General features: G+C 39.6%; 7 protein-coding genes and 1 non-coding gene across 13 annotated transcripts; 2 read left to right on the top strand and 6 right to left on the bottom strand.

Moving 5' to 3' along the window:
- Positions 1-68: 68 nt before the first annotated feature.
- Positions 69-1,825, bottom strand: LOC116915414 (putative gustatory receptor 28a). The gene is made up of 6 exons (XM_032920538.2): positions 1,361-1,825; positions 1,040-1,293; positions 656-962; positions 519-593; positions 360-449; positions 69-273 (listed from the first exon to the last, which is right to left on the bottom strand). Exons 1-6 carry the CDS (start codon positions 1,805-1,807, stop codon positions 217-219), a joined length of 1,230 nt encoding a protein of 409 aa, XP_032776429.2. The 5' UTR covers positions 1,808-1,825; the 3' UTR covers positions 69-216.
- Positions 1,826-2,090: 265 nt separating this feature from the next.
- On the bottom strand, positions 2,091-4,159 carry LOC123470253. Its single transcript, XM_045170322.1, has 6 exons — positions 3,692-4,159; positions 3,382-3,617; positions 3,032-3,308; positions 2,862-2,936; positions 2,687-2,776; positions 2,091-2,605 (listed from the first exon to the last, which is right to left on the bottom strand). Exons 1-6 carry the CDS (start codon positions 4,142-4,144, stop codon positions 2,558-2,560), a joined length of 1,179 nt encoding a protein of 392 aa, XP_045026257.1. The 5' UTR covers positions 4,145-4,159; the 3' UTR covers positions 2,091-2,557.
- A 4,896-nt stretch (positions 4,160-9,055) lies between these two features.
- Positions 9,056-9,128, top strand: Trnav-cac. The gene has a single exon. It is a non-coding gene; the product is annotated as a tRNA-Val (tRNA).
- A 453-nt stretch (positions 9,129-9,581) lies between these two features.
- LOC116915418 (putative gustatory receptor 28b) lies at positions 9,582-12,300 on the top strand. 6 transcript variants are annotated; one of them, XM_032920548.2, is made up of 8 exons: positions 9,582-10,073; positions 10,177-10,406; positions 10,467-10,746; positions 10,802-10,876; positions 10,957-11,046; positions 11,145-11,235; positions 11,304-11,702; positions 11,799-12,300. In XM_032920548.2, the coding sequence occupies exons 1-6, from the start codon at positions 9,621-9,623 to the stop codon at positions 11,154-11,156; spliced, it is 1,140 nt and encodes a 379-aa protein (XP_032776439.2). In that variant the 5' UTR covers positions 9,582-9,620; the 3' UTR covers positions 11,157-11,235; positions 11,304-11,702; positions 11,799-12,300. The 6 variants fall into 6 exon arrangements, with proteins under 6 accessions (XP_032776439.2, XP_032776437.2, XP_032776436.2 ...); XM_032920546.2 differs by having other exon boundaries at positions 11,301-11,702; XM_032920545.2 differs by having other exon boundaries at positions 11,138-11,235.
- Positions 12,301-12,550: 250 nt separating this feature from the next.
- LOC116915426 lies at positions 12,551-13,981 on the bottom strand. The gene is made up of 2 exons (XM_032920560.2): positions 13,881-13,981; positions 12,551-13,803 (listed from the first exon to the last, which is right to left on the bottom strand). Exons 1-2 carry the CDS (start codon positions 13,890-13,892, stop codon positions 12,739-12,741), a joined length of 1,077 nt encoding a protein of 358 aa, XP_032776451.2. The 5' UTR covers positions 13,893-13,981; the 3' UTR covers positions 12,551-12,738.
- Positions 13,982-15,922: 1,941 nt separating this feature from the next.
- Positions 15,923-17,228, bottom strand: LOC116915438 (skin secretory protein xP2). The gene is made up of 2 exons (XM_045169424.1): positions 17,078-17,228; positions 15,923-17,001 (listed from the first exon to the last, which is right to left on the bottom strand). The coding sequence occupies exons 1-2, from the start codon at positions 17,087-17,089 to the stop codon at positions 16,207-16,209; spliced, it is 807 nt and encodes a 268-aa protein (XP_045025359.1). The 5' UTR covers positions 17,090-17,228; the 3' UTR covers positions 15,923-16,206.
- Positions 17,229-19,068: 1,840 nt separating this feature from the next.
- LOC116915453 lies at positions 19,069-20,150 on the bottom strand. Its single transcript, XM_032920600.2, has 2 exons — positions 20,052-20,150; positions 19,069-19,978 (listed from the first exon to the last, which is right to left on the bottom strand). The coding sequence occupies exons 1-2, from the start codon at positions 20,061-20,063 to the stop codon at positions 19,307-19,309; spliced, it is 684 nt and encodes a 227-aa protein (XP_032776491.2). The 5' UTR covers positions 20,064-20,150; the 3' UTR covers positions 19,069-19,306.
- Positions 20,151-21,579: 1,429 nt separating this feature from the next.
- Positions 21,580-22,414, bottom strand: LOC116915481. Its single transcript, XM_032920639.2, has 2 exons — positions 22,304-22,414; positions 21,580-22,221 (listed from the first exon to the last, which is right to left on the bottom strand). The coding sequence occupies exons 1-2, from the start codon at positions 22,313-22,315 to the stop codon at positions 21,706-21,708; spliced, it is 528 nt and encodes a 175-aa protein (XP_032776530.2). The 5' UTR covers positions 22,316-22,414; the 3' UTR covers positions 21,580-21,705.
- Between the last annotated feature and the right edge of the window lie 469 nt (positions 22,415-22,883).

Below are 22,883 nucleotides of genomic sequence, written 5' to 3'. Positions count from 1 at the left end.
ATGGTGAGCTATTGCCCATGAGGAATTGCATATAATAGCTATTGCCAATAATCCGGGACTAAACTTTTATTTTGGGAAACAGTAACGCAAAAACCATCATACAATTTTTCTATTGTTTCTAATGACCGTTCAAGAATAGCACAAAATAACTGGATAGAGACAAAGTAGAATTCAATTCTAATTGTTTCCAGATCTTGTCATAGGTTAATAGAAGAACTAAACCAGTCTTGTCTGAAGCAGGATAATTAGATAGGTAATGATTGACGCCGTTAACTAAAGAAATGGGGAAAAAAAAAAAAAAACGTGAAAAATGAGAAACTGATTGGTTTAGAAATTTGATAGGTATCACAGAAACGTACGGATGGCAAGAGATTCAAGCCGACAGAAAAAAGTCCGGCCGCTGACAGACGGGCACGTCCCTCTGAGACGTGTTGGAGAAAAGACAAGGCCTAAGAATTAGCACCAACATTAATTTTAAGAAAAATGTAAAGATGTGATCCAGATTTGGTGATGCGCACCTCGAATTCGTCATCCATTTGAATGTCAGGCTCTTCATTTAAAATGCTAAAGATTTTCTGGCGAAGATGTTTGAACTGTCGAAAGATAATTTATAGAGTTCGATGATTATATTATAGAAGTGATAAAAAAGTCTCACCTCAAGTATGGGCATTTCAAAACCTTTTAGAACAACTAAAATGCTCAAGAAGCCGGTCGTGAAACTAACAGCGCATGCTGGAGCCAAAGCTTGAATGAATGCATTGTCGGTCCTTAATGAGCCATAAATGGTGACGTACAAACTGAAAGCTGACGAAATTAATCTTAATGTCAAAAACACTAACGACGGGAGGGAAAACACTTTATTCAGTTCCGACAGTGTCTTGCATAAATCTCCGAATATTCTTTTGCTTTGTTTCAATTTGTATTTCCAACTCAGCACAGTCTTGGTATCATTCACTTGCATCCTGTTAACGCATAATCAAGTTAATTAGACAGTACTAATCAAAACAATTTGTTTTTCTTCTTAAACTTGTTTAAATACCAAGCAATAGTTTTCGCTTTCGCTCCTGTGATTTTCTCTACTGGCGTTAATCGAAACGGCCGTTTCATATCCAAGGCTAGAAGGCGAATGTAACAAGCGACGATATAGTAGCAAAAGTATGCGAGCAAAAAGGAGCTCATTAACAGCATAACCATGAAGCTACGGTTTATCAAGATAAACACAGCAAAAATCGTCCCTTCATATTTCAATTTCGACGGGAATAAAACCAAATTCGAAACAATTATGGCGACAGTCTGCATAACGGGTATTAGTAAATGAGATAGTTCATTTATTACATCAAATTGCATGGAGTATACTTACACAAACCACTGCAGCGAAAATTCCAACAATCACGCGGATTTTCAAGCCAGAGAGGAATTCTGCCGGCTCATTTTCGATTAGTAATTCATTACTCACCTTACGTAATAAACATATTGCTCGACGTAGGCAAGGGTATTTTGAAATGGCATAGCGAGTCATGGCAACTAATACTATCAAAAATACGTGGTCATGAAGAACGAAGCCGATAAACATAGAGGGCACTTTCGTTTGATGAATCAGTGCTAAAACGCCATAGATATCCAAAATTGGAATAATTAATTGAACAGCGAACAAGAAAAAGAACCACCAAGAGACGGGATGACGTAGGGAAAAGGAAAACCTTTTGAAATTATTTTTGGGCGAATTGTTGTTTTCAACAAAGAAAGGAATTAATCCAAACATTTGACAAAAGCAAACGAACGGTCGAAGATGTTCGAAAAGAAGCATCTTCGTTTAGATCGTGTCTGTCCTTCGCGTCGCGTGCTACTGTTCCTAATGTAACCAAACACACGGCAGTATACTAGCACCAATTTTTTTTTATAATTTTTTTTTTCCTAATGAAATGACAAACAGCCTAATCCAGGTGAGTGCATTGATGAAGTGTTGACATTCTCAATACCTGCTTTGACTGATAAGAGGTACGACTTCATGTCAGCTGGACATGCAGAAAGCGCCAGCCTAATATGGGCCATATCTAGAGGCCTCAACACAAATTAATTGATCAGCAAAGTTCAGGTAGTAATGGCTTTTATTTTCACGCGTTGTGTGTCAAACGCCTTTTTTCTTAATAGAAATGGCGAACTTCATTTCCATGCATAACAACCAATAACTCATAAGTTCAAGGTAAAAAAAAAAAGGCAACTCACAGTGAATAGACAGTATACAGCATGATTTATGTTGAATACAACGAGAACTTCTACAAAAAAATTTGTAGGAAAATGCGTAAAACTATAAAGTGCATTTTGAAGCTTTGAAAAAGGCAGATTTTCCCACATTTGCATGAATACGATATAGATATTGTGTAATTTATTTATATATTTTTTTTTCTTGTGAGTGTAATCGCCAGTGATAGCGGAAGGTATCCAATGCAATTGATGTGTGCAGGAAAGGAGCATTTAAAAATATTCCGATAGGTCGTCTGACGCCTCCAGACAATCAGAAGGCATAGGACACGATTGAATTTGCCATTATCCTCTACTAGTTTTGAAGAAGGATGACCATATAAGTGACGACGGCACCGGTCAGCTAATGATTTAAGATTAGTGTTCACGAATTGTAGTATTTGATGGCGAGAATATTTGATGAAAATTCTCAGACAATACTTACAGTCGGAATTAGATGCACCCCAACCTTGAACAGTCCGACAGCGGACAATTGGACACGATCCTCGTCAATTTGTACCAGCAGAGTCATCATCTAAAATATTTGAAAAGTGCGTTTAGTAATTCAAATCCTTCTCCGTATAGGGCCATCAAGATGCTGATAGAATGAAGAAACTAACAGCAATTTTTTCAGCCATTGTCTTTGAAAATCCAGAGAGAGACATGGTAGTAACGCGTTCGTGGAGGACACGAACCTGGCAAAAATGAAGCAATAATTTTTTCTGATGGGAATCCTATTTCCTATACGATGATTGATCTATGTAAGTTTTGTCTATGAATGGGAGCGTACCTGATGAACGGGCATGTCAGCTGCAGCAAGAAGAAAAAATATGCGGACAGATTCCGTTAGAAAAAGGAAAGGATATATCCATATGGCATTTTCCAAAATGGCATTCCTATAAATAAAGCTTTGAGTGTAGGCGAAGGCAGTGCTTATGACTGTGACGAATTTGATGCTCAACAAAAAGAAAGCAGGTAGAGAGAAAATGCTGTTGAGTTCTGACGAGGCCCGACAAAGATGGTCAAATATCAGCGCATTTTGTTTCATCATCTTGATTTGGTCCGTCCTTGAAAACCCATCAAGATCGAGCATTAAGAATCCGTCTCAATTAAATTAAAGACTTATATGAAATACTTTACCCTTTGTGAACAGCCTGTTGAAATTCATCGTGATCTTCTTTTTTTAAACGAAACGATATCAGCTGTATGTAGTATGCGGTAATGTAATAAGAAATGTGAACAAAAAGCAAAGAGGAATCAAACATCACATTGACGGAAGCTAAAATCATGAACATAGCTGTCAGTGAGAAGACGTTCACGTTTTCTGGTAAAAGAATAACAAACAAAGGCCCCATAGATAATATCGCAACTATAGCCTGTGTTAAAAAAATGTTTATAATGCGAATCCTACATGGTTTTAATAAGAAAATGGCAATTGTATAGTACTGACCGTTGTCATTACAGCAGCGAAACCTGCAACAAATCGTGTCATTATGGAACTCTTGTGCTCCAGGAGGAATCTCTCTCCAAAGAGCCTCTCAACTTCTTGCACCGCTTTGACAGCGTTGTCCAGGTGACGATAGTTCAACGCAATCCAACGAGATGATAGCAGTTGAGCTAAAAAGGAAGATGAGGTAACCCCGCTCAGAATGATCAGTGTGATTGGAATGTTTCTGTCTGTCCATAAAACATCTTGTAAATCATCGCTCAAGAATTTCACCCCTACTACAACTAAAATTTGCGAAATAAAAACTAATAAAAACCACCAAGTAGAAACATTTCTAACAGAAAACGTGAAACGTTCAAATTTCCCACTAGTTGAATTGCGCTTCATTGTGTAAGGAATCAGCCCGCAAGCTTGGCAGAGGCTCACGAATGGATGTAACTGTTCAAAGACGGACATGTTGAGAATGACGGACCATTACGTCGAGTCGAATCTATACTAATCGAATAACAAACTACTGTTTTTTGTGTTAAATATGTCTACGATGTAGCCATGGAAATGGGACACGTTGCCTTTACATTAACGGGATATTGATTGATTAAAAGATAATGGGACACACATCACATACGGTTTTTTTCCGTAACGTCTGGGCTCCATCAAGTATATCATTCATTTACAAGCATGACAAACATTTTCAGTTCATTCTTCTTGCGTGTTTTCTATTTCCTTGATAGATATGACATTTACTTATCAACCACTCTAAGAGCAATTTTGGTATGATAAAGCAATGAGTTGTTTATTAATATAGGACAAGTTCGGCAAAATGTTGATGTTGAATCACATAAGTGACACTCTAAAAGAATAATCCTGTAAGTACAGATTTATTTCACTAATACATTTTCACACAAATTGAATCGTATTATTAGGTAACATAATTTAGCATCTTTATAATGTAGTGGTTATCAAGGTTGTCTCACACGCTAGGTATAGGTCGTCAGTTCGATCCTGGTCCTGATGCAATTTTAACTTCCAATGGTTCTCTTCTCAACTTCAGGATTCTCACTAACTGATCTGGACGAAAATAGGAGTGAATTGCTCTGCATGGGCTTGCAGCAAATCGAAAGCCAACATTATACAATTAGCTCTAAAATAATCATAAGAAAATAGGTTTTGACTGTGATGCTGTATTATTCACTTTGCATGGGTCGTCCGCGGCGTCCAAACCTGTGTTCCTCACTAGTTTTGAAGGAGGATCACCATATAAGTGACGACAGCTCCGGTTAACTAAAAATTCAGGTAAGACATCGGAGTATTGTATAGTTATAGGATAGAAAGACTTATTTGGCTTGCATATTAAGACATTAAGACAATTTTTAAATATTAATTACAGCTGGAATGAGATGAGCCCCAACTTTGAATAGTCCGCCAGCGGACAAGTGGACACGATCTTCGTCAACTTGAACCAGCAAAATCATCATCTGAAACATTTTAAAAGTCCATTTAGTATACAATTTAAATCCTATTCCGTATAACGCTATTATAAAATATACTGATGGAAAAAATTAAACTGACCGTAATTTTCTCGGCTATCGTTTTAGCAAACCCGGAGAGAGACATGGCAGTAACACGTTCGTGAAGAAGGCGAACCTAGAAGAGCAATTGGTTTTCCGATAAGAATGATTCATTCAGTATGTCTTGGAAACGATGACACCTGTTTAACGGGCATGTCAGCTGCAGAGAGCAGAACCAATATGCGAATGGATTCCGTTACACACAGGAAAGAATATATCCAAATGGCCTTCTCTAACAAGACATTTGTAACAATGAAGCGGTAAGTGTAGGCGAAAGTAGTGCTTATGACTGTGACGAATTTGATGGCCAACACAAATAATGCAGGTAGAGAGAAAATGCTGTTGAGTTCTGACGAGGCCCGACAAAGATGGTCAAAAATCATTGCATTTCGTTTCATCATTTTGATATTGTCCATCCTGTAAACCCATCAAGTTAAGAATAAAAGCTTCGTCTCAATTGATTATGAATTATTTTATACTACACCTTTTGCGAAAAGTCGCTTGAATTTTGTCGATATCTTTCTTGTCGCAATGCAGCAACACTAGTTTTATATAATGTGCGATGATGTAATAACACATGTGAAAAAAGAGCAAAGAGCAGTCAAACATCACGTTGATGGAAGCTAAAGCCATGATAAAAGCCGCTATAGAGAGGGCGGCGATATTTTCTGGCAGAAGCAGAGGAAATACAGGCCCCATAGCAAATATCGTAAGTGCAGACTGTGTTAAAATATTTGAAACATATAGGCTATACCTTTTAATGAGCAAGTGGCAATTACTATATCTTACCGACCGTTATTATGATTACAACAAAACCTATGACAAATCGTGTCATTAGGGAGCTCCTGTGCTCCGTTATGAACTTCTCCCCGAAGAGCATTTCAACGTTTTGTACGGCTTCAACTGCATTGCTCAGGTGACGGCCGTTAAACGCAATCCAACGAGATGAAACTAGTTGAGCTAAGAAAGTAGTCGAGGTAACACCATTCAAAATGATCAAGGTGATTGGAATGTTTCTATCCGTGGACAACACCTCTTGAACATCACTGCTCATGTTTCCCATCACTACGACTATTGAAATTTGCAGAATCAAAACTAACAAAAACCACCAGGTAGAAAAATGCTTTACAGAGAACGTAAAGCGTTCAAATTTCCCGGTTGTTGAATTGCGTTCGATTGTATAAGGAAACAAGCCACAAGCTTGGCAGAGGCTAACAAACGGCTGTAACTGTTCAAAGACGGACATGTTGAAGAATGGCGAAACATAATGGTTTTTCTTTTGTTAAATGTGTATGTTAATTGATATGATGTAACCATGGAAATGTGGCTCCATTGTGTCCACGTTAACGGAATATTCTGATGTTCAAACGTATACCTGTTGAAGTGTTGATGCATAGTTGATTGATTAAAAACTAATTGGACTCACTTTACGTTTAGATCCTATCCAATAACGTTTGGCATTTATCAAGAATCATTACTGACAAGCATGACAAACCGATGATGAATCGATAGAGTCAACGGTACAATTTGCGCCAATATATTATCCTAATAAATAGGTAGGTACTATAGCTGACACTTATTGTATAGCCTGTACCAATTATAAACTGGATTGACTCCTGAAAATTGGTTGAATTTTCTCACAAGTGCTATGGGCTTATTTGTTTTAAGTGCTTTCAGTTGTTCATCAGTCAAAATTTTCAACTGTTCCTCACTAGTTTTGGAGGAGGATGACCATATAAGTGACGAAGGCTCCTGTTAACTAATAATTCAAATAAAGGAAATGAAATGAAGCGATGTTTTCAGCTTGCATCTATTGAAAATTTTTTAACAGCACTTACAGCCGGAATGAGATGCACCCCAACTTTGAATAAACCAGCGGCGGACAAGTGGACACGATCTTCGTCAATTTGTATCAAGAAGCTCATCACCTATTAACACATAAAAAATTGCCATTCAATATTCAAAATCCCGTGTTCTGTATAAATGCAGTCAAAGGTGGTGAGGGAACAATGAAACTAACCGTCAGTTTTTCGGAAAATGTTTTGGGAAATCCAGAGAGAGACATGGCAGTAACACGTTCGTGAAGAAGACGTACCTGGTAAAGAAAAAGCAATCATTTCTTTTAGTGCAGTCATTCGTTTACAAGAATTAAGCTTATTCATTTAGTTCAGAGAGGGATCACGTGTAATTTTACCTGGTTAACTGGCATGTCAGCGGCCGTGAGGAGAACCAAAACGCGGATTGTTTCTATTAGAAAGAGGAAAGGATATGCCCAAATGCCATTCTCCAACAGGGTAATCGTGTAAATGAAGCGGTAAGTGTAAATAAAGGCAGAGCTGACGATCGTGACCAATTTTATGCCCAACAGCAAAAATACAGGAATGGATAAAATGCTATTGATTGCGGATGAAGCCCGACAAAGGTGGTCCAATATCAGCGCCTCCCGTCTCATCATCTTGATTTTGTCCTTCCTATAAAACCACCAAAATTGAGCATAAAGGATTCATCTCACTGAAAACGTACATGGACCGTATGGACACCGTTTGTGAACAGTCGCGTGAAATTCATCGTTGGCTTCCTTTTTGCAACGCAACGACATCAGTTGTATATAATGTGCGATAATGAAATAGAAGATGTGGACCAAAAGCAAAGAGCAGTCAAACATCACGTTGACGGAGGATAAAACCGTGATAAAAGCTGTTATTAAGAAGACGTCCATGTCTTTTGGTAAAAGCGCAGCATACATAGGCCCAAAGGCAAACATTGCGGCTAGAGTCTATGTAAAAACGTTTAAAAATCTGTACTGAACAGATAACAATTAATGTTACGTACCGTTGTCATGACAACCGCGAAACCTATAAAAAATCTCGTCATAATGGAACTCTGATGCTCTGCAATGAACTTCTCTCCAAAGAGACTTTCTGCTTTTTGCACGGCTTCGACTGCGTTGCCCAAATGACTATAGTTCAACGCAATCCAACGAGATGTGACTATTTGAGCTAAGAAAGTGGACGAGGAAATCCCGCTCAGAACGATCATTGTGGTTGGAATGTTTCTGTCTGTCGATAAAACATCTTGTATATCTAGGTTCAATTGTCCCACCACTAAAACAATTGAAATTTGCAAAACCAAAACCAATAAAAACCACCAAGTGGAAACATTTCTAACTGAGAACGTGAATCGTTCAAATTTCCCACTAGTTGAATTGCGCTTCATTGCGTAAGGAATCAGCCCACAAGCTTGGCAGAGGCTTACGAACGGCTGTAACTGTTCAAAGACGGACATGTTGAAGAATGACGAAACATCATGGCGAGTCGAATCTACAAATCGGATAACAAGTTGTTGTTTTTCAGCATTAAATGCCCCTGTTACTTCATGTGATGTAACCATGGAAATAGGACTCCATGGTGTTCCAACATAACGGAACATCCTGATGTTCAAAAGTACCTGTTGGATATAGTTGATTGATTAAAAAGAAATGAGACACACTTGATGTACAGCTCTTTCCCGGAATGCGGCCTGGTATCCATGGTCATAACTGACGAGTAAGACAAACACATTTAGGTAATTTTTCATGTATTTTCCATTATTTCCTTGATACGATGACGTCAACCACCGGTGGACGACCCGTTGGGAGTGTTATAATTAGAATTTAAAAAAAGGAGTGACAATGCAAGCTGAGTGGGACCATACTAGCAAAATTGGAAACAGCCTTCTATCCACTAAGCCGATTACTTAATTGCATGTTACCACTTGCTTTGCCCACATCTTCAACATTGTCTTCGGGCAAATAAATATAGCATCTGTAGTGTAGTGGTTATCACGGTTGTCTCACACACAACAGGTCCTCAGTTCGATCCTGGGCAGATGCAATTTTATCATGGATTTCTGTAAAAATCATTTGGTATTTAGTGTGGTCTTTCGCCAGCGCATATTTTACGTCGCATCGCAATGAATCGACATCTCCCACAATTATGATTCTAACTGAAGGAAAATTTATGAACAGAAGCTCCTACCAATAATTGTATTGCCTAATACCATCAAGTGCGGGAGTGTCATGACAACAGAACCGTGAGACAACTAACACATAAATAATTTATTTAGTACATACGGTTAAATGTTATCGTTTATGTGTACTGCGTGTTGTACATCGACCTTTTCAATTTCACTTGTTGATCTAGGGATGACCTTTTTAATCCGCCGAAGAAATGGAAAGACCAAATGGTTGTGACATTTTGTAACTGTCAACATTCGCGCCGGATAACATTTCCATGGTTACCTAAACTTTGAAAACACATTCAACATTGAATAAATATGCCTGGTCATTTCCTCCGTCTTGTCCAGACGTGCACTAGCCGCTCACCATGTCCGTCTTTGAACAGTTAAGGCCGTTCGTTAGCCTCTGCCAAGCTTGTGGTTTGATTCCGTACACGATGGAAAACAGTTTATCGACAAAGAAATTCATAAAATTCACGTTCTCTTTGAGACATTTCACTACTATTTGGTTTTCCTTCATTTTCATTTTGCAATTGGCGACCATCGCAGTAGTATTCTATTTTTCTATGAATCGGGTAGTTGATTTTTTATCAGATGGCACTTTTCCGCTCACGATCACTGTTGTTTTCGGGATGAACTGGCTATCCATCATGGCTCAACTTTTAGCATCACGATGGATATCCTTGCAGCATCGTCAACTGCAGAACGCAATAGAACAAGTGCGAGAAGTGGAGAGACTGTTTGGCGACAAATTTATCATGCAGCACAAAAGCTCTGTTATGACACGTTTTATTCTCGGCTTTATCCTTGTCCTCCTTGCGGTAAGTATATTATGGCATCCATTTACGGACGCACGTTTCTCCCGCAATCTTATTCACGAATCATGTTTAATACTTTTAAATCTCGTTAATTGTTATGTTGCAGGTTACAGGTCTGTTTTTTGTTTTCATTCCGGTTTATAAATCGCTGTTGCCATCGAACATGGGCATCTTAGCCACGACAGCTATCTTCTCTTTTGGAATGTTGGGCTTAGTCATGACCGAATGCATATTCTTACTGGCGCATCTCAGTTATTACATCATCTCTCACTACATTCATCTGCTGCTTCTGCATGCGGAAAGTCCTGACGAACTGCCAGTGATTTCTCAGAAAGAGTATAAAAGCCATTTGTAAATTTGTAGTCGATTTTAAACTCAAATATTGCTGACATATAGGGAAGGATGTAATATGAGAAAATGGGAAAACAGCACACTCATATTGAACCATCTTTGTCGAGCATCGTCAGAACTCAATAGCATTTTCTCTTTTCCCACGTTATTTATGCTGACATCGAAATTCATCTCAGTTGTCAGCACAGCCTATGTCTGCGTTTACAGTTTTAGCCATCCAAATCATGTGTTACCAGACTTCAGTATGTCAATTCCATTCGTTTTTTTCACCGATTGGATGCGAATTTTTGTCGCCCTTTACGCCGCAGACATGCCCGTCAATCAGGTCTCTACTAGGACATTTCCATGTTACGTTAATCTAATTGATTCTTAATCTACAGGTTCGTCTACTTCGCGAACGTATCATTGCAGTGTCGCATTCAGGATTATCCCAAACATTAACCGATAAAATTGATGTTGGTTTCCCTATTCGTTTGTTAATGAACATGCACAGTTGATTTATAGTGAAAGTTTATTTAATTATTCCTTTTTTCAGGCTATGTCAATGTTGATGCAAACTGACGAAAGTCGTGTACGTTTATCTGCTGTTGGACTCTTCAATGTTGGGATGCATTTAATTCCGGCCGTAAGTTTTTATATGATTGCGCTCCGAATTCAAAATGAGATCGTCATGTTACGTTACGTTAATATCATCATAATAAAACTTGGTTTTGAAGTTAACAGGAGCTGCAGTGACTTACATGGTCATCCTTCTTCAAAGTTAATCAGATACACTGAATATGGGCAATGTCTTCCGATCTAGCTGAATTGGCAGGTAAACAGCTTACCACGCCCAGCAAGTAAATCTAGGACTTTTATTTAATGCGACATTGTTTGCAGTAGAAACTGTTTTCTTATTATTTGGAGTAAAAGGAAGTGATGGGTTTCACCTTGTTGCTCCTTATTTTGGCCATTCCCTTTCTCACTTTGCTCGTCGCCCTAAAAATGATGGCGGAAAATCCTTTAGTTAAGGCAATCCACATGTCGGCCCTGGCTTTGCGTAGATACACTGTTGCATGACGCGCCCTTATTAAAATGAAAACTACGCCAAGGTAATTGGACTAATGAAATCAGTTACTGTTGCGTAAGCAGTCGCCCATTGTCGAAGACGGACAAACGGGGAAGTTGGACTTTTAAGTTGCAGGCCCTGATTTTCGGGGTATAAATAAGCGAGCGAAAATATTGCCCAGTCAGTTAACCGCTCAGATCTTACCCTCACACAATATCAACATGTACAAGTCGGTAAGTTGCCCGTCTTTGTTTCAATCTTTTATTTAGCCACTTGATATTTCACACTTGAACTATAATTTTGTTTTAAAATTTTCAACAAAAAAAAAGCTGGTGTTTGCGTTGCTTTTTGCTGTCGCATCGATGACCGTTGCAGTGGATGCTGCACCGTACAGTTACAGCGACTGGCTTTCCTTTCTCTATTCGAGACGTCCTACCGAAGTTGTTTACGAATATTCTCCAGAATATTCCAGCCATCAGAGTGCGGATGGAAAAACTAGCACTTTGCCTGATGTATTTTACTTCGGATCAGACGAATCTCTGGAATTAGAGGATTTCTATGAAAGACCAAGACTTGTGGCAACAAAAGATTTAACACTAAGGGATATCCTTGCCCGCATTTCCGCTCGAGCCGATCCGGTTTACTAAAGCTGTTCCAGACTTTGTGTCATAACCAGCAGCAAAAAAAAAAAATGTTATGAAACAAGTTCCAGACAGCCGAAACTTGCAATTTTTATATCTCTACTTCTCACTCTTGACCTGTAAATGAAAAATTTTCAATGGCTAATTTCATGATCTTTGTCAATTACTCGAAATAAATATCGGAATCCAAGCGCGGAGTAAATGTCAATTTAAGGAAAACGCGCCATTTAATTTTGCTTTTAGGGGTACTAGATGCTCCTACAAAGTGAAATATGTTTTTGAGATTGAAGGCAACTCATTTTTGTTGTTGTTGTGATGTCTAACTTCCTCATGAAAAAGAAAAAGTATTTTCAAGGTATTGGCATTGATCACGCGTACTTGCTAACCCAATTACCTTCTAATAGAGAGGCTAGGCTTTAATTAATTCGGAGTATAAGACATCAGTACAAAATTATGTATTGTTTGTTCTACTTGTTTTCTGCAGTAATAAACCAGTTGAGTTAAATCAAAATAAGCACAAGGCAACTTCAGAAACACGTAGCTCATGCGCCGTTGGGAGTGAGTGATCAATAAAGTGGAAGTGAAATGAATATTTTGCATACACAAGAAGGGAAATGAGAACAAGAAACTAATCGTCGTACGTTTCGTAAGAGTCACGATCTTCGGCAGACTCATCTAATTGGAAGAAATTCGCGAACGTCTTGCCAGGAAGCAGCCGACGGAAGTAGCGCGGAGCTTCAGGGGCTGACAGGAAATGAGCGGAACGGTAGGAGGTTGACATTGGTGTTTCAACCTTCTTCAGGACCTTCCTTCTTTCTAAATTAGCTGTCAATTTCTTAGTTTGTTGCTTGCGTTGACGTGTAAAATGATCACTGTTGGCCATACCAACAGACGAAAAAGCAGCTGGAAAATGCCGAGATTGATGGTATCGGTGGATTTCGTATTGCGGAGCTACTGGAACGGGGTAGGGCTGGGTGTAGGGAGCAGCAACGGGCACCTCAACAGCGACCTTCTGCACGTTGACTTTGGTCGGGTGCTGGACGGCCACCTGAGGAGTAATCTCGGAGACGCTGCGAACTGGTGTCAAAACTTTCGATTTCTGCGCGTGGGATTCCTGGGCAGCACCTTTGGTCTGAGCGAGTCCCATAAAGTCAAAGTTGGTGACATGGGCACCAGCTCCCAAGTTGGGCTTCATGATGTGGGCAGTTTGTCCGACGACAATGGGAGTCTCGGCGTAGTGGACTCGGGTCTCAAAGGCGTGTGGGACAACACGGTGCAGTGTACCAACAGGCTGAACAGAAACTGGACTTGCAGTTTGGACGGGTTGGCGAATGGCGTACGAAAATGGAGCCGGAGCGGAAATAGGAGTTGGGAAATCATATTCGACTTGGGGCTCCTTGTCCCGAGATGGTTGTGCGTAGGTAATGCGAGCAGGAGAGGCTACTGGAACAAGAGGCGGAGCGGATATCGGCGCAGGAAAATCATATTCGATCTTGGTTTTATCGTCAGTAAATGAGGCAGACAATGGAGATCCCGAGGAAGGCGCAGACATGGGTGTAGGGAATTCGATTTCAATTTGAGACGTGGAACCCTCAGGAGTGGCGTAGGCGATAGATTCCGGTTGGGCCGCACAGATCGTGTTGGGAATGACCGGAGTTGCCACTGCCAAGGCAACAACGAAAGGAAGACAAACCTTTGAACAGAAAGAAAAAGATGGTCATAAAATTAATGACATGAATGAATTGAAGAGGAATTTTAAGGGTGACTTACGATGAAATGCATATTCAGTCTATTCTCTTGGTAAGAACTCAGCTGGAACACTGACTCGGCTTAAAGAACGGCCCATATTTATATGGAGAAGTCAAATGACGCCATGTTGATTTTTGGCTAAAAAGGCTTCGGAAAGTTGTTGGATTTGACTTCCTGTGTGCTCTATCGTTTACAATCCTTCATTTTTTTTTTCCACGGCATATCTCGTTATTGGGAGACGCTAGACAATAAGACCCGTATAGCCTTGCAAAACCATGATCGATATTGCGTATATTATTGGAAAAGGACAACCGGCATGATTGAATGACGTTACCGGAACTAGTGGCATGAGTTTATTGAGACATGGAACAACAACAAAAAAAAAGGGAAAGTACCAAAAGTAAAATTCCTACCCACTCTTATCTAAAAAAAAAAATGATAATAATAAACCCACGTTCGTGGATCGCCTTCAGTCTTTAATAGACAGACTGCTTGTGGGTATGGTGACATTGGCTTTAAATAGTAATAGAAAAAATGACTTTGAGTTGGAATAACTAAAAAACTATATAAGTTGCAAGAAAAAATGAAGTTAATTTTCGGAATCACTGTTAAATTTTGCATGGATATCGTGTACATTATTCAGGTATTTAAAGAAATAAATGAAATGAACAAAAAAGTCGGACTTACTTTGTCGGACTTATTTTTTGAGCTCGAGTTTTTAACAAAAAATCGGACTTGAAATTTTCGTCTTGGAATTCAATCAAATATAACTTGTTACAACCAAAATTAAATGCTGGTTCTGAATAAAGTATTAGTTTTGACGTTAATGTTGCAGGTTTAGAATAAAGCGAAATCAAAGTGGTTTTAAGCGCAGGCTTGCGCATCGACATTTGTTAACCGGTTTTTTTGGTTTTATTAAAAAACTGTAAGTCCCAAGTAAAAATAAAGTCGATTTCCGTGATTCCCGTTAAATTTTGAGTCGAAATCATGTATTTTAAACTATATCTAGATTTTAGCCAAAAATGAAAAAGTGGGAAGGCTATACCCTTCTCATTTTCGTCAAAATCTGCAAAAAACTAAATCTCTTGGAATTCGTTAAAAATCACTCATTACACTCAAAATGAAACTCTGATTCTAAAAATATGTTTTGTTTTCTCGTAAAATCAGTCGTTTAAAAAATACATTGAATAAATGGGCGGTACCACGCTAGCGCTGTAGCGTGCTGGCGCGCCGGTGTGTTTTCGAGCTAATGAAAAAGTACCCCACGATATCAGTTAATTAAGACGCGTAGGCTTCCATTAAGACTGAAGGTATAATAATGGTATAACTATGAAGTTGCAAAGTATAAAAGGATTTAACCCACTAGAAAAAAAGTTTAATAAAGTACCCAATTAGAAATATGCGGTACCCAAAATATATTTTTTTAAATTGTCAAAATATGTGTTGTCCTTGATATAGTCCTCGATTCACATACTGTATAATCAGGGTGGAGCTGGACGTGTTATCTATCTCAACATGTCTGAAGTCGCACCGAATAGAAGGTACTTCCAACGACTCTGAGAATGTCATCTAGCGTGCGATTCGAACACACAACCTTTAGCGTGGCAGCCGCGTGCGATAACCACAACCACTACAGCAGCTATTTATCTTTAACTATTTCGGGATAGCATTCGCATTACATTCGTCTTCCAACTTCTTTCAAACTGATGCTCACTTAAAGCCTTGTATCGGGCATTTGTGCATTTAGAGACGCCTTAACGTCTTCCTCCTTTTGGCTTATCATTGTGAGATAAAAAGCTGAATCCATTCTTCCATTTTCTTGCGAACTACGTGTCAAAGCGACACGTTTTGCTGCCTCGCACTCAATTGATGATAATGAAGAAGAAGAATACGATAATGGTCAGATTCTTCTGGCCCTCTATTCAACAGGTTCTTGGAAAGATGCAAAGTATTTATGCCCTTCCACGAAAAAGAACCTAGTCGAGTGAGAAATAGTGGATATCTTAGAATTTAATTCTTCTTACATCGAACTCTGCGATAAAAAGAAAAGGTTTTAAAAGATATTCATCGGAAAAAGTGTGTATTGTGTGCCTTGTGCTGTAATTGTGATACGAGTTGAATATCAAGACCTATATGAGAATTGGGATGAAGGAACAGCTTAAACCCGAATGAGGCAATCCCATTGAAAAATAAAAACAAATGAAAAGAAAACAACCCGAAAAAGGAAATGCCCGAGTATCATGGTGACTTTGAGACAAGTCGGAGATAAACATAACCAATAAACGACACATTACGAAAGAAAACGCCAATGATTGAGATTAACTAAGGATTATATACGGACAGTACGTTATTCTTCTCTGGATTCATGAGAATCGGGAACTTCGACGGATTCTTCAGAATCATGCGGCTGCAAGACGACCACTTGTGGAGTGGATGGTGCAACGGGGGCTGGGGCAGGAACCGGGGCAGGTGCAGGAACTGGGGAAGGAACTGGGGCAGGTGCAGGAACTGGGACTGGGGCTGGAGCAGGAGCCGGGGCTGGAGCAGGAGCAGGGGCTGGAGCAGGAGCAGGGGCTGGAGCAGAGCCAGGAGCGTGAACAGCTTCAGGGCAGGGCACGGGAGTAGGAGCCGCGACTGGGGCAGCCTCAGAAGCTGGGGCAGGAGCTGAGCTAGAATCAGGGTTAGAAGTTAAGCTAGGAGCTGGAGCAGGAGCTGAAGCAGGAGCTGGAGTAGGAGCTGGAGTAGGAACTGGAGTAGTGGCATCAGTAGTCTCCAAAGCTGGAACTAGAGTCGTTTCCGGAACGGATTGGTCAAAAGTAGGAACAACCTCCACTGGAACAGCCTGAGTGTAGGCGTGAGCAACAGGGAACGAGTGAACATGCTGAACTTGCGGAGCCGGTGCTACAACAGGAGCGAAATGAGCTGGAGCAAAAGCGTATGGAGCTGGAGCGAAGGCATAAGCGGATGCTTGATGAGTCGGGGCAATGAAATTGTATCCGAACTGCGGTACAACTGCATCAGTCAGAGCTTGCGGATGGACAGCATAAGCAACTGGAGCCGGATCGGTGAGGCAAGGCTCGCCAGGAATGGCGGGATACATCGGAGCAGCAAAGGCAGCGGCAGCAAACAAAGGAAGAATAACCTGTTTAACACAAAATTTGAATGCAAATGTCAATCAATGGATTAAATTACATTTTGTACGAAATTGAACTATATACCAAAAAATTCATGATGATTGAGCTTATGTGTGTTGCGATTGCAAATGGGAAGTGGATACTGCATACATTTTCGCCCGCCCGTCTATTTATACACACCAGACCAGGGCGGTGGTTTGCGGATGCATCTTCAGGGTGGACCCTCCCCCTTTCGGTGTCGATTTTTGTTTTTGTTTTGTGTTATTGTTGCTGTTTCCAGACCACTTTTTGCGGTGATGCGTACAAGAGGAATTCGTACGAGCGGCTTCTTCATGATTTCCATGGCCAGCTCGTCTACCTTTTGTTCTCAAGGCTGAGAAGACTGCTCAAACGTGTTTTGCCTTTGTAAATTTATCAGGGCTAGGTTTATTTTGACCAGCTCGCATATTTTAACTGATTAGTATGCATACGCATTTATTACAAAAATGTCGTTTGGGATGATCTTGATTTTTACGGTCATCGCTTTTGTCGATTTCAATTTATAGTGAAAGAGATATACAGTAAAGAGATTGATTAGAATTTGAGTGAATTCACAATCGTTGTTAATTATACGTAAGCCACCGGCTCTCGTCTCTAATTCATTTTCAATCTGCTTGGCTGATTTTTGTTCCAGATCGCAGTTCTAAAACCCCTTTTCATGTACATAATTTCCAACCCAACTATGTAGGAAAACATTGATCGATAAAGTTCACTTCGCTATTTACTGGTTCTTCGTTATAAATTGGAAAATTCTAGAAGCTTGACAGACGAAAAAATGATTCATGGAACCTGCCACGGTACACATGCACTGCACCGGAAAGGTATAATACTCTTTCACCTCCCGGTTGTCGACTTCTTAAAAAAAAAATATATATATATATTAAACTAATGGGTTGATATCGTGTTTTTCGTGCGGCTATATGAATGGGTTTTTGCCAAGGTATTTTTGTTTGTTTATTCCAAGGTCAGTTCATGAGCCATTTTCATTCCGGTCCTAACTTCACGGTTACCTGAGGTGGTTCACCTCTTACCGCCGTATTTATTTTCAGTGACATGCAAAAAAAAAAAAATGTTTTTTTTTTGTTGTTTTTCAATCAAGTTCATTGACATCATCATTCTCAACCAACTAATTGCCGTAAGGCGGAAACAAGAAAGTTGCATAAATATCGGGGCGGGCGCTGTTGAGGTGCCACTGTCACGCTGACGAGCACGAGGAAAGTATCTCATTTATTTGTTAAAAATGAATTAAATCAATTCGTGTTTACACTATAAATAAACGTAAGTTATATACCGATTTATAACATAGTTTGGGGTTGATTATTTCATTAAAAATTGTCTTGTTTGACTTGGAGGCGATACATAAATTGGATTTATTCCCAAAACCGTTAAGTGGCCTTGGAGTTTCACAGGCGGGACTTATATGTATCAGTCACGGGGCGATTACAATGAAAACCTGATTACACAACGCGTATAATAGACGAAATCTTCTTCAAGTTTCTCGTTTTCTTGATGAAACTTCAAAATAGAATTAAATGATTGGCAAGCGCAGCACAGCTTTTAACTCCATACATAACTATTGCATAAATTTAAAGGGAAAACTGGAAAACAGGAACGGTTACGTTGAGTCTATCGTCTGGCATTCCTTAAAAAGATTGAAGGACATGTTATTTGTACATAGTCAGACGTTAAAGTGGAAAACATTACGGCACCTGTCGTGTTGTCCCAATCTTCTCTGAAATGTTCACAAAATCTCTGCCGCTTTAATAAAAAAAGATGGAGGGGTGGTGCGTGATTTCACGCACGTCGATTCACGATTGACGGCCAAACATGAGGTCATTGTTCTCGGTATGACGTCGTTCGACGAAAACAAGTTGAGCGAAAATGTTCATTTCCCTTTATTTTCCGTTTCTGCTGTAAGGGAATAATAGCGGGATTCATTTAATTGAAACTCACGTCCCTCCTAAAATCATTGAAAACTTTTTAATTTACTTTCCTGTAGTTGAATTAAATGTCTGTGTTTATAAAATTCTTTTAACTTGAGCAGATAAATAGAGTGTATTCACACGTCTTAATACACGTATAGTTTAATAAATAAACATTTGAATCTGCGATGTTATGGAACCGTGTACAGCATATGTATAAAATAACCTCTATCAGATAATTTAAATAACGTCATCTCACGCAACTGAGCGAATAGCGTTAAATCACCAGGACGCTTATTAGCTATAGGGGACATTACGCAATAGAATTATACGCTTTTGGCTGCTGATTTAACTATTCATCGGCGAATGACACAGGAAAGATGACACGGGGTTGCTGTTGCGTTTCGGCTAACATTCGCATTTTCTCCACGTTGACTCGAATTGGGGGGTATGGACGTCCGGATTTGCTGGGATCCGACGGGACGTTTACATGGGGACACGAAGGATTGACGAAGCAAAGGATAATATTCCATCTCCAAATCCACTGGGCCATTTGAAACTCGGCCAGTTTTACTAGGTTGTTAGTCGATTTGACCTGGGCACGATTGTTGGCGACATCCTCAAACGCATCAATGTCATCCGCTACGAACTCATGAGGGGTCAACATCTCCCGGTGTTGCATTTCTTCATCGTCAATGCGGAATTCGTTTGGATAACTGCGAAAAGGGTCAGAGGCAGCGGCAGCGGCAGGGGCCCAGGGATGCTTATCCGGAAAGGCTACCGTAGGACACGAAACATCGAGCATGCAAATGAGAATAAACCATTTTCTACGTAGTTGCTTCAATTGCCACGTAGCAATCGATTGAGTGGTGGTCGTTGCCGAATCAACAAAGTCTGGGATGGTCTTTCGAGCCTCTGGTCTATATCCGACCGGATGTGCATAGTTCATCAGATAGGTGTAGACAGGTGTATGGGGATATGCAGGGATGGCCGCCACAGCGGAAATAACCAATGAAAGGAGAACCTTAACAAAGCCAAATTAGGTCATTTTCAGGTTAATGTGACTAATGATTTAGGACAAGTTATAATAGACTTACCAAGAAGTTCATGCTGATATCGTTTTTTGTGTGGCTTGAGATTTAACTGGAACAATGCTTCGATGAGTTCTGAAGATCTTAAGAAGCAAACGTGCTATATTTATATGTAGCAGGTTGGGTCATTGGTTGAGTCAAAACGAGTTTAATAAATGCCATCCGCAATTCGGAAAGCGAGTGCGTTTGCCTCTTATAAAAGATGCTGTGCTCTTATCCTTTTTTTTTGAAAAAATACATTCCAAATTATGTGGTCAGGATAACATTGGTGATCATCTGTTGTGGCCCGGAGTTATTTAACACTTCGTCCATATTTTGATTTTTTTTTTTGTAATTATAGCAAACAAATGTTCCTTTAAACGAGTTTAGTTGTATATAATGCGCGTTCATCATTTATTACTAAGGAGTTTATGAGAAATTAATGTGAAGATCATTGCAGAGATTTGTGATTGACATCTAGTTTACTTCTAATGAAATGTTTATTCAATTGCATTTAACCCCTTTTTAACAGATCATTGTTTAATATACACGTATTTCTGCTGGAGATTGTTGAACTCGACTTGTTCTATCAAAATGATGAATGATGTAATTTAACCTCTTCGACCACCGGCAAGATCCATACAGACACACACACAAACGGGATTTGTAATGTAAATGTGTGCGGCTCGGTTGCCATCTGACACACTTGCCAATGGGGAAAAAATGTCCTGCCTTCTGCTTATGTTCACCAGTTTGTAGATCATATATACGAAAAGCTGGAAGCATTTTTCTTCTCCTCGATTTCGGGGATTATGGTACTTCCAGGATGAGCAAGCCTTCCATTACTGTCATACTCCTTCATTTGTTATTCATTTTTTTTTTCGTAAGAGATGTCGGAGTTGAACATCTGGAAATCAGGTTTAAGGTGTTAATCAAAAATTCATCTTTAAGTTGAGAGAGGACGTCAGCCATTGGTCGACGATGTCGGCTGGAACGTGTCATAGAGTGATGGGTAGATCCGAGAGGCTGGCTGAATTCCAACCACTTTGTTTACCAATGATCTTGAGTATTGAACTGAATCAACTCCAGCAATCTCAGTACATAAAAAAAAAAAACTTTAATTTGAATGGAAGTGCAGGTTAGGATAGTTATCAGCAATTGCAAATCGCTATATAAAACAGCTATGCAATTATGTGACGAAGGCTGCTGCATCATTTTTCACGTTCCGGCTGCAGTGCTGTTACACGCGATGTAACGTTCTCCACCCAACTTGTTGGGGGATGGAATCAACGTGATTCATCGCCTTTTTTGGTTATCAGCCGCGTGTATATTCTTGAGACTATACGTATATAGCTATATATAAGGATTCATATCCCGAAACAAGTTCACTGGACAGATGGTAAACTAGTTTAACCACACCCGCAAACAAAATGTGCGTAAGAAAACATTTTCAGCGAAATATACGTTTCAGTTTGATTTCAGTTTTGCCACGTTATTCGCAATCCATTTTGATTGCGAATCAAGCTCGCGTGTATATTAGACATCTAAAACCGAATTTGCGTAACAGAAGGCGCTGCCCAATATATTTCCAATCACCAGAAACATCAACCGTTGACGAAACAGCACATAGAAAGTCATAGATTAAACATGTATAGCTCAACGAAACATCATCGAAATCTGCTCATACAAATTGATTTGCAAAATAATAAGCTGGATATTTTTGAGCTATCTCAGGGAAGGAGCGAAACGAATTTTGTTGAGCAAGAGGATTGGCTGGCCAAAGAGAACTTAGCTGCTCGGAAAAGGTTTGAAAAATATTTGGTTGGTTATTGGCCGGGATGTTCATAATTTGCTGGATTAGTGAAAATAACCTATTGGGCACACCGGAGTCCGATATGTTGACAGACTCAGGCACTGTGACGGTGGGACAACTGGAATCGACGAGGCAATTCAACAAGTTCCAAAATGTGACTGCATTTTGAACTTGAAAATTGCCCAGTCCAAAAATTACTTGTTGAGTGAGCGCCAAAGGTAAAGGTAGACCTTGACGCGTCTCAACGCCATAATTAAACGGAGCTTGAACAGCAGCATAACTTGCGGGATACTCGATCGGATAATTCAACAGGTGAGTGTTCGCAGGATTCCTCGGATAGATTGAGGCTGCAGTTGCTACAGCAACGAATAGAGGCAGAAGAATCTTTGAACGAATATTAACGATATTAACTTTCGTTGTGATCGATAACTTTACGTGTATAAGAAATGTTATAAGATATACTCACGATAGAATTCATGATGATGGCCGCCTGGACGTTGACTTGCTCAGTTCTGAACACGAAAGATGTTTACTTGTTGTATTTATACCAAACTGAAGATCAGGTAAGTCGTTGCTCCTAAAGAAAAAACGAGTTTTAATAAAGTAACAAATTTATCCTACAGCTATATTCTAATTTTTTATGCGAATCCTTCGATAGATTATATCTTGATTTCTCGTCTTGGATCCTCACCTATATGGTGTAACCAGCGATTCATCTGTATTCCCAACGCGTTCCTATGCGATTTTGATTTTTTGTTTTTCAATTGCCACATGATATTGTTCATTACCATTTCTGGAAAAGCCCAACTGAAAAACGTATACAGTTGATCAAGTAAAATGCTGAGCTATTGCAAGTTAAGATGCTATCCCGTCGCTACGTCCCATTCTGCTGAGTGTAATGAAGAAGCTACAGTATTTCCTTAATGGGTAAACCAGTCATGAACTGCACCAAGGGGCATTGGAGTTCAGCCAGTTGTCGACGAACCTTCTTGAACAATAACTTGAAAAAACAAATCAAATAAGCATTGATTAGCAAAAAGAGATGA

The sequence above is a fragment of the Daphnia magna genome, linkage group LG2 (assembly GCF_020631705.1).
Source record: "Daphnia magna isolate NIES linkage group LG2, ASM2063170v1.1, whole genome shotgun sequence".
Taxonomy (NCBI): Eukaryota; Metazoa; Arthropoda; class Branchiopoda; order Diplostraca; family Daphniidae; genus Daphnia; species Daphnia magna.
This window is presented reverse-complemented; position numbering and strand designations above follow the sequence as displayed.

What these genes read in the sequence shown, in the direction of transcription:
- LOC116915414 (XM_032920538.2), bottom strand. Translation starts at nt 1,807, where the DNA reads ATGCTTCTTTTCGAACATCTTCGACCGTTCGTTTGCTTTTGTCAAATG. An exon ending in TTTTCGCTGCAGTGGTTTGT is followed by an intron (nt 1,294 to 1,360) that starts GTAAGTATACTC and finishes CCCGTTATGCAG; the next exon opens with ACTGTCGCCATAATTGTTTC. An exon ending in AAATGGATGACGAATTCGAG is followed by an intron (nt 450 to 518) that starts GTGCGCATCACC and finishes GCTAATTCTTAG; the next exon opens with GCCTTGTCTTTTCTCCAACA.
- LOC123470253 (XM_045170322.1), bottom strand. Translation starts at nt 4,144, where the DNA reads ATGTCCGTCTTTGAACAGTTACATCCATTCGTGAGCCTCTGCCAAGCT. An exon ending in CTGACATGCCCGTTCATCAG is followed by an intron (nt 2,937 to 3,031) that starts GTACGCTCCCAT and finishes CATTTTTGCCAG; the next exon opens with GTTCGTGTCCTCCACGAACG. An exon ending in GGGTGCATCTAATTCCGACT is followed by an intron (nt 2,606 to 2,686) that starts GTAAGTATTGTC and finishes TTAAATCATTAG; the next exon opens with CTGACCGGTGCCGTCGTCAC.
- LOC116915418 (XM_045169423.1), top strand. Translation starts at nt 9,621, where the DNA reads ATGTCCGTCTTTGAACAGTTAAGGCCGTTCGTTAGCCTCTGCCAAGCT. An exon ending in TTATCCTTGTCCTCCTTGCG is followed by an intron (nt 10,074 to 10,176) that starts GTAAGTATATTA and finishes GTTATGTTGCAG; the next exon opens with GTTACAGGTCTGTTTTTTGT. An exon ending in CATTAACCGATAAAATTGAT is followed by an intron (nt 10,877 to 10,956) that starts GTTGGTTTCCCT and finishes TCCTTTTTTCAG; the next exon opens with GCTATGTCAATGTTGATGCA.